Source organism: Schistocerca nitens, chromosome 1 (genome assembly GCF_023898315.1).
Source record: "Schistocerca nitens isolate TAMUIC-IGC-003100 chromosome 1, iqSchNite1.1, whole genome shotgun sequence".
NCBI classification, from domain to species: Eukaryota; Metazoa; Arthropoda; class Insecta; order Orthoptera; family Acrididae; genus Schistocerca; species Schistocerca nitens.
The window spans coordinates 902,019,424-902,029,926 of NC_064614.1; the positions used below are offsets into that span (position 1 = coordinate 902,019,424).

A 10,503-nucleotide genomic window follows, 5' to 3' on the forward strand; every position below is an offset into this window, starting at 1 on the left:
ATGTGTTCTGATGACTTAGTAAAACAACATATGTATCTAAGGAATTACTTTCACATCAATTTGGTAAAATATTTTCATTCTTTTACACTATTGTACAGGATATCTGATCTCTGCAATTGAGTTTGTAGCAAATAAAATTTTCATTATCCAGCAGCTTATCTTGGTGAGTATGACAAACTTCATTTATTTATAAGCTACTGGACAGCCCCTGCTTAAAATTTACTAAAATATGTATCAGCAGCCTGAACCAACAGCATTAAGTAACAAACCTTTTTAATCTGCAAAGGTTTATATATGTTCCCCCTTCTCCTCCTCTTCAATTCTCCCTTCATACTTGCATAATTTCTTCCAATCATAAAAAGTTTTATCTTCAATTAAACCATTTCAACTGTTTCATCAAAGTTTTAAACAATGCTATTTATAAAAATAGTGGTTACATCAAAGAGTTCCCATTTTATACCAGAGTAATGCTTTTTCCTCTCTACTTTTTATCAACCCTTCAAGTCCACATACTTAATATAATGTACTCATATATACATACCACATACACAAATAATCACTAATAGAAATCTAACAAGTGGTCCTGCATTTTAAAATATACAAAGTGTTTCAATACTTTCTTCAAAATATAAAGGTGACTAGTTCTCTCACTGAAAAATGTCACAAAATAACTTTTTAATGTTATACTTTGGTCTCTACATGCTGAGACAAAGCTGCTTCTTTCAATAGCTCTGTGGTAGCTCCCGACTGTTCAGCAGCAGCCGTCAAACGTCGCTCAATTTCAAGCACCAAGGAAGCCCTGCAAGCAGATATACATTATCCTTCCTATTACAATATATGGCTCAATTTATGCCATAATAGTTATACCAAGAATAAAATTTACTATACAAACCTGTATGCTTCATACCGCATTACTATTTCCTCCAGTTCTTGTTTATATAAACGTGTTAACATGGCACTAAAACAATCCAATTCAGGTAATCTGAACATTTCCCATCTCAACTTGTGATCCAATTCTTTTGATGCTCTGGAGTACACAACTAACCACTGCGGTATTTCTGCCAATGAGAATTAGAATAAATTTATTATATAATTTTATACAAACATGTATAACACGAAACACACCCATTTAATTATGAGGGTTATTTCTACATGACAAACATCAAATGCAAAACACTATGGATAATTTCGCATACCAAAAATTAATCCAACAGCAAGCAAATGTTTATTGAAATTGAGTACATTTTAGTTCCAGTCCACTGAATACAGGAACTTGTCATGAAGAAGGAAAGTACTGTTTGTTGGGATGGCCACACACAGGGTTGACTTCCTTCCTGGTCGTAATGGAAGATGGTTTTTCTCCTGGAGTTTGTTGTTCTGGTGACATACCATCACCACCTAAGGTATGTTCCTCTTACTTTATTAGAGATTATACATTCCCTTGCATGTTCATTTTTCACACTCACAAAGCACCACATTTTCATTTCCACCCCATGCAGTGCTTGTTCATATCCTGTTTTAGTTGCTAAGTATTATGAGCTGCATACATCCACCAGGCAAATGACTGATCTATGAACACCCGTAAGTGGTTTGGCACTTTCCTCTTACACAGCACTCCAGTGACTTGGCGCTATTCCAGCCACAAGTAACTAGTGCTCTGTTCAAAGTTGTAAGACAGCTGAAGCATTGAAACTGTGTACTTTTGCTGAGTGGTTAGTTCTATACAACAATGGTGCCAGTAGTTAAATGCCCACATCCCAGAAAAAAAAAAAAAAAGGTTCAAATGGCTCTGGGCACTATGGGACTTAACTTCTGAGGTCATCAGTCACCTAGAACTTGGAACTACTTAAACCTAACTAACCTAAGGACATCACACACATCCATGCCCGAGGCAGGATTCGAACCTGCGATCGTAGCGGTAGCGCAGTTCCAGACTGTAGTGCCTAGAACCGCTCAGCCACTCTGGCCGGCCATCCCAGACATTCAAGTTTTTTTTTTAACATTTTAACTCAAGCAATTCAGCTCAGGGTCTGATTTTTTTCCCAACTGTCAAAAAGTCCCATCATCAGTATATACCATCCAAGAATGCTATGTCTTAATATCTACTGTCATTGTGTCCAGACACATAATTAACAGGAGGTGTGAATATGCAGACCCTTGGTGCACACCAACACTGAATGGTACATAAGGTGAAATTCCAGCTGAGCAGTGAACAATACTATTAACCTTGTGGTACAGAGACTGGACAATGCTCATAGGCTTCTGGAGTGCTTTATACGGGTTGGAGGGAAACCTTGCAAAACCTTTCTTGAGGTCCAGAAATTTCAGATGTAATAGTTATTTTGTTTATCAGCATTTTTCTGCTAGCAGAAGGGCTGCATGCATTGTATCTGTTTTTCTGAGGCTTCTGAAATTTGGACAATATTTCATAGATAACTGCCATAAAATGCACACAAAGTTTCATTTAACAGAGTGTGTGGGCTGCGCAGTGACTGGTGTAGTCACCCTGATATATTTTAATAGTGATAATAGTTTGTCAGTCTCAGATAAACTGCCATCAATGATGTTATTGAGCAGCACAGTAGAAGTTTCAGCTGTTCTTCATCCTAGCATCTTCAGTACTTCAAATGATATGTCATCTCATTCAGACATCTTGCCTCTAACGATATTTAGTCGAAGTGGCTGGAAAAGTAAATGATCCTGCCACATGTGAATGGTTTCTTCATTGAGAAGGAGAAACTCAGCTGAAATTCACCATGAAGTATTTGGCATTTATGAGTATTCAGCGACAAGCAAAATAAGAATGAGCTCGGGTTATGGAACCTCCACTATCGTTGCTGTTGGTGACATTTGAGCAAACTGAAGTATCAAAAGCTGCATGCAAATGGACACCAAAATTGTTGATAGATTATTGGAACACTGCACTTTCATTTTTCAAAAATGCCCATGCAATGAGGTGCCTATCTATTTTCATACACCTCAGGTGGTGGTATGCTTCTTGAGGTTTAGAAGTTACTAAACCACTGGAAGTTCTAAATGGGCTGAAACATCAGAGAACACAATTCTAGAAAAAACCACATCAAGCAGTTTCCAGAAAACAGAAAAAGTAGACACAGCAAAATTAAATGTCTGATACAATGAAAAGTAACTCTGCTTCTTTTACTCACTAGTATCCTCACAATTAACAAATCTACACAGTGTGTTCATCCCATATAAAATATTCAAATTTGACTCACCTTCATTCAGATAAGGATTTGCAGGAACAAGTACACTGTGAGGATGAAAATGAGTGTGTCTTGGTGGTGGTGCAAGCATTCGTGGTTGTACTTCCATCTGAACTCTTGCCTCTGGCTGGTAAATGTAATGTGGTGCACAAGGATGTTCATATTGTGCTTGTCGGGTTATATGACTGAAACAAATGAGTTACATAAGGAATTCAGCAAAACAAATCCAGTCAAATCACATTCTAATACAATATTTACATTTCAAATGCCAAATGTTCTCAATGTTTTCTGTTGTCTCAATAGTGTACATACATTACAATTGCTATCATTTTTCATATCTACACAGGATCTCTCTATTCACAGAATGCAATTCTAACATTTTAGAATGTTGTAAGTCATCTGACCATCAGTGGACACACATTTATTCCCTGAATACTGTCATTTGAATATTGAGCTTGGCACTACTTTGTAAATGATAGAATTAGGTAGTATCTCACTGACATGGAGAAAGAGCTATATTATTCACAACACAAACTATTTTTCAGTGACATTTTAATCCCATTTAAAGAATTTTCTCCTCCACCTTAAGTTTAACTACTAGCTTTCTTTTTTTATAACCTTATAAAACCAGTGTAGTTATTTCAGCAATAGTTTCACTTTATCATTAGATTAATTAAATTATACTGCAATTAAATTTCAGAAGTTATTACTTATCCAGGGAGGAGTGGGTGTAAACTACAAGTAATCTCCAATACTATTTTTTATAATATTGTAGGTCCAGTTAATCTCTGAGAAAACATGTAAGCATTTCATAACTTCAATATACAGCAGTTAACATGTCATTTAAAATGCCACGAAGTATTTATTCACTGCCATTTTTCAAAAGTTCTGCAAAAAATGTGAAAACTATTAACAGCATTTCTTTATTTCTACATAGTCCGCCCCTGGTAGATGAGTGGTCAGCGTGACGGAATGTCATACCTAACAGCCCGGGTTCGATTCCCGGCTGGGTCGGATATTTTCTCCGCTCAGGGACTGGGTGTTGTGTTGTCCTTAGCATCATCATTTCATCCCCATTGACACACAAGTTGCCGAAGTGGCGTCAACTTGAAAGACTTACACCAGGCGAACGGTCTACCCGACAGGAGGCCCTAGCCACATGGCATTTCCATTTCTACATATATAAATGAGTGCATCCTGGAAAACACACTTGCACGATGTAAACAAATCATGTTTAGACATCATGGCATGGAAAGAAGCCCTTGGCGTAATGTGCAGAAGTACTGCTGGTAATTACTTGGTGAGAAAAATGGCCATTAATATGACTACTTTTCCTCAACCAGTAACTGTTTCTACCACTACATGTTGCATACTTATTCCTTTATTTCCGAATTATGTTTCTACTTTCAGTTGTTTCTTGCTGTCCTACACAATTAGTTACCAACTGATAATGTCTTTTGATAACTACTAGGATAATTCATCAACTCATACTTGCATACAGAAGGCCAGAAATTTATCCAGTTTCATTTCATACTCTATCCCTTTCCCAAACAGATTTTTTTGAAACACTAATTTGCATCAGCGTTTTAACTTTTCACATGTCACCGAATGATCAAGCCAAGAGAAATACAATTTGTTCACTGAAAGATCCAATAAACAATGGGGGGGGGGGAAAGGATAAGTGAGACTCCATAACTAAATGATGGCTATAATACCGGTAATGATAAATCCGCATCACTGATTATGTAAATTGAAGGGGAAGGGGGAAGAAAGGAGAGAAAAAGGTAATGAACTAATGATATCAGCTGATTGGAACTGTGTGTGGAATGAGCAGCGATGAATGAAAATGTGCACTGCACCAGGACTCAAACCCGGAATCTCCTGCTTACTAAGCAGTTGCATTAAACACTGCACAACACAGACACAATGTTTATTGCAAATGCACAGCCTATCTGGTATGCTCACCACCCAACTCACATTCCCACCTAGTGCTGCCTATCAACAGTCCCCATCCATGTCCATGTCCTCCATGCTCACTAATTTTAGATTACCATTGGAGGTAGAGTGTAAATGTACATCTGCACTGAAGGTTGTGGATTTATTGTCCAGCAAAGTGAATTAATTACATTACTGCCTGGTGTGTGTTCTTTCGGACATGTCCAAAAGAACAGACATCACTCAGAATCTGCAGCTACGATACGTATTATGTAAATGGAAAGGGGGCAGGGAGGAAGGGAAAGAAAAAGTAAAAGGAAGAAACTATGTATAGCAGCAAGAGTTCACATACTAACCACATGTTTTTATAAGTGGTCAGCCAACCAAATGTACCAAGGGAAACATTTTTTGCTAAATCAGTCAGCTACTACTACTATTTTTAGCCTTTACTTTTGTAATGGGAAATATGTATAAACTTGAGTCTAGAGACTACACACTTGTTAGTGTTACCTATTTTAATATACTGATACACATCTGTTTGTTTTAGGCGGACCAAATATGGTAATGTCACTGGTTATTCAGCTATAATTCATTCCCATCACAGCTCACAACAAATACTGCCAACATACAATTTGAGGCTGGAGCACAGAAAACCATTTGTTAAGTTTCACCATTTTCACTACACCACAGGATTAAGCAGAAGTCTTAACCTTTTGCTGGCTATCTCGAGAACCAACTATCAAGATTAAAAATTAAACTTTTTCATACAGCTATACACCACATATTAGCAAACAAAAACACAAAATTCTGCACAAATGATTCAAATGTCAATTTGATTATGTGCTTATTATATTAGCATGAAGGCTAAGAAAGTTAAGTATTAAAAATTGAAATTAGCATCAGCACATATAAAATAAACTTACTTTACATAGTAAACACCATATTCAGGGGATTCTATCCTCTCCCAACCTGTTGGGAGCCCTTCCTTCTCCAAAGGATGACTCCAATGAGTTGTTTTTGTATTGTGGTCTATGTAATACTTTCGACCTCTCATTGTATAATCAACAGACCATCCAGGCGGCAGTGGCAACTCTTCTGTCTGATCAATTGCTGTAACAAAGCAACAAATTAACTCATTATAAATAATGAAAGTTATATGAATTATTCAATATGATACTTAAACGCTACACTGATTTTAAAATCTTGTACCATCTGTTTTGTTAAACTGGAAATTCAAACTGATAATGATAAAATAAAATCATCAATTTAAACTAATGAGACTCAGAGTATCACAACAATATAAGTATCTGTTGTCTGATACTCAACAGTGTATAAACTTTATAGCTAAATGAATTAAGCTTAAAGGAAAACATTCATTATCTGACATAAAATACATGAATCTGTGGAAGCAAATAACCACGTTTCGAATTAGTTAGGATTTATTTCTTGATATTTTACACAAAAAAAAAAAAAAAAAAAAAAAAAAAAAAAAAAAAAGGATAATAGCACCTGGGCTAGCATGTGGTATTATTTATTTATTGGTCCAATAATCAGTTTTGTACATTGTTTGTACATGTAATATAGGATAGTGGTAAACCCAGTTAGTTTACAATACAGTAGTCATTTTGATTAAATTGCTGACACAATAAAAATGCATAATAATGTAGGTTGGTGTACTACATTGCTTCTACATGTGATAATAGCAGTTATTAAGTGAGATGACATGATAAGCACAATGTAAACTCTATTATGAATTGACAATTAGTGAAATTTGGTAAATGAGGTTTACTTATTATGATGTTCCATAAACTCGGACAAAGAACAGAAGCAGTGGTCAAGCAAAAACTGTTTTAACTTTATTTTAATTGCATTTAATGTTGGTACGCATTTTAGGTAAGAAGGCATATGGTTATATAACATAGCTCTAGAATGATACACTCCTCTTTTGCATAAGTTTGTATTTACTGTGTTCCTTTGTAGGTTCATCTTCTGTCTAGTTTCATATGTGTGTATATTATAGTTGTGTTTGAAGAGATTTTCCTTTTTTAAGATGCTCCCTTTTGTGAAAATTGGTATTTCTTATATATACAAGCAAGGCAGAGGCAATATTTTCAGAGTTTTAAGAGGGGGGTCTACAGGAATCCTTACATTTAGCTTTTTTTATCACCCTGATAATCTTTTTCTGTATTTTAAATGTTTTTGTAGTATCACTATTTTTAAGTGTCCACTGCTGCCTTCTCAGCCTGGTATTTCCCAGTATTCCAACATGGCTTGGCATCCGATAGAATGATATTCCCTTCCCTCTCACTGCAGTAAGTGAAGAATACCTTCAAGCTGTCCCACCATTGTGTCTGCTGGGTATATTTACTTCAGTAGGGCACTTCTGGATTCACAGGAGATAATTATTAGATCATTTTATCCCATATGCTCCAGTACATTTGGATTGTATACAGTTTAACATCAAGAACCATAAACCTGTCTGAAAATCTAATCCTAATGACATGTTCAGGGGAGATTACCGAGTAGTCAACAGTAGGGCCCTTATTAAAACTGTTACTGTAAATAATTGTAAAATGTTGCAGCTAATCTAAAAGGAATGAAGGTTTGCTTTTAGAAATAAAATCTAGTGTACAGGATTTATTGTCCTATGTCAACTTTAAAACTGGCCTATGCTTCACTACTAACCAGGGAGGATACTTGGTCCAAACATTCAGCTCCATCGAACCAAGCCTGTTAAATTATTCCTTTGCTCCAGTGCCAAATTGTCTTGTTGCTCCTTTGGAATTTATGCATATGTTCTACTGGCACCAAATGAAAATTAAAGGCTGGATAATTGAACTGACCAGACCTTATGTGCATGTCACACCAAGAGGAACTTCTGCCTGATGGTTAAAGGTGATTCCCACGCTCAGCATAAGAAGCTGAGGCCCAAGACCATAAATGATTTACTGAGACCAAAAATGATGTCCCCTAGTCAAAGTTCAGATTCATTACACAATGAAGATTGCACACACACACACACACACACACACACACACACACACACACACAGAGAGAGAGAGAGAGAGAGAGAGAGAGAGAGAGAGAGATTTGAAGCCTGTTGTTTTTAGCCCTTAATTCCAGCTTTCTTAATTACTGTTACTAAGCAATAGCCTCCAGATTAGACAACAACAAAAAAGATGTCCACAAAGAGAATCAGATAGGGCTCCTTCCCCATATTCAGGAAGGAGATGCAATTGCTTCCCTCTAAGTATGAAAGTCTGAATCATTGTACTAATTCTTGTCAAGAATGCTATTTGTTCTCTCTGGCAATGTGCATTTTTGCCTGAACAATGTAAAATACTGCACAGTTTTAAGCAGGTGGACTGCGAAGGAACTTGCACAATGCCGTCCACTTGTTCTGATGGATAAATGACATTTGTTGCTCATCTTCCAGGTTTAAGAGGGCTCCAAGGTAAGGAAATTAGCAGCATTGTGGATGACAGTAATGATATGTTCTACCGTGTTGCCGATGTTGGCTTCGTGTCTGAATATAGACAGTTTGCCCACAGCATGCACTGTACACTGAAGTCTCTGGGGAGGAGAAAGGGACATCTGAGTTTGTTGTGTTATCCATAGATTCATAGCCAGTGAGATAAAGGAAACATATGGTTATTCCTAATGATGTGCCTACATCAATAGCTACTGCCTGAAGTTGAGTTGTGAGGATAATGGCTACAGAATGGCATGTATCATGGGTAAATACTGCCAGTCCATACATAGTCCTCCTTCCTGTGGATGATGAAGCATTAGAAACAGGTTTTTCTGAAGGTCTGACATGCACCTTTCCTGTTTTAAAAGTGGAGCCATTAATTAGAAGAAATTTTCTTTTACCCTGTGTCTTTTTTTGGTTAGGCGTGTTGGACAATGACATGTATTTCCAATTTAATTTCAGAGTAATCCACATCAGTTACTGCTGATTTTCTAACTGATGATTTTGTGCCTGTCCTATTTGGATTTTGTTTGTCCCTCATTGTGAATAACTACTATTTTTGATGTTACATTGGCTATTCCGGAACTATTGAACTCATCTGTGCCCAAAGTTTAGTGACCCAGGCTTGTGTCATTAATTTATTAGTGACCTCTGCTGGAACAAATATAGATGTAGCTACAGTCTCATTAACATGGGCATTGTTTTCTGTCTGTGTGTGTGTGTGTGTGTGTGTGTGTGTGTTTATCTGCTGCCGGTATTTGCCAGCAGTACTGACTCATTACAGATTTTCTCAGAGTGGTAGTCACAGGAATACAGTACACAGTGAGCTGCAAAGTCTGTTATTCATTTTTTTATGCCTCAGTCCACAAAATTCTATTGGTCACTAATCTTCTTCTTCTTCTTCTTCTAAACATACCTGGAAATTCCTATGCCAGAGTGATCACTTAAGCAGTCTACACTGAAGTCTGGCACTGAACATGATTATTCTACTAAGTGATCATCTCTACCACATTTTACCCAAGTTGCCTTACCATTAAAACCTACTGTTGAGTGACTATATATTTGGCATTTGCAGTACTGCTATAGATTGATTCTTAAGGTCTTACCTTCAGTCACATAAATCTGAGCTTAATGTGCTTCTGTTATACTTTCCACTTCCCATGCCATTTGAAGTTCAACATTATCCATATCCACGACTTCTCTATAACTTATGATATCCCTATTGAAGTTCAAAGCTTTTTTTATGCTTACTGAATACTGACCCAAATCCTTCGTGTTCAGAAGTGAGGTAGCTTTCCAAGACATAGCAATCTGAATCACAAGTGTTCCCCATGCGAAGCAGCAATATTTTACCAAGTTTTATTCACAAATAAGAGGGACATTTACTCGAAGTATACTTCTTTTCCATCACAAAGATATCTTGACACTGTTGTGGCCTATTATAACAATCAACATTTGATTTTTTCCAATTCATTTTCAGGGGGACTACTCTGTCAACCCGTTTTAGTTGGGTACTGAAGATCTCTAACAGCCAACCTACCACTGAAAGTTTTGTTTCTGTGTTATGAGGACCTACGAATACTTAGGAACATATACGGCCCACAGGGAGGGGCAGGAGCTCAGACCTCTCACTGAAAGATTTGTTTCTGCATTTATGAGGATCCACATATATCACCACAAACAGTTACAGACCTGTACAGTCCCTGGGGGTCTCAGCCAGTGATGGCAGAGTGTGGTATAGTGAAAGGTTATATTTGTAGTATGGAAAGGGAAGTAACACAGCAAAAACTTTGGGCCAAGATCACAATCCACGTCCTTTAACAAGTCGCTCAATAATTCGTCTATCTGGAACCATGGTAACAGCACATCACA

General features: G+C 37.0%; 1 protein-coding gene across 1 annotated transcript in view; it reads right to left on the reverse strand.

The window, feature by feature from the left end:
• Nucleotides 1–681: 681 nt before the first annotated feature.
• The window catches only part of LOC126237326 (scaffold protein salvador), a 45,053-nt gene continuing 35,231 nt past the window's right edge, over nucleotides 682–10,503 (reverse strand). The window contains exons 7-10 of the mRNA XM_049947298.1: nucleotides 6,083–6,269; nucleotides 3,237–3,409; nucleotides 893–1,058; nucleotides 682–799 (exon numbers count right to left, since the gene is read on the reverse strand). Of these exons, the coding sequence (XP_049803255.1) occupies nucleotides 682–799; nucleotides 893–1,058; nucleotides 3,237–3,409; nucleotides 6,083–6,269 (644 nt within the window). The remainder of the gene's footprint in view (nucleotides 800–892; nucleotides 1,059–3,236; nucleotides 3,410–6,082; nucleotides 6,270–10,503) is intronic.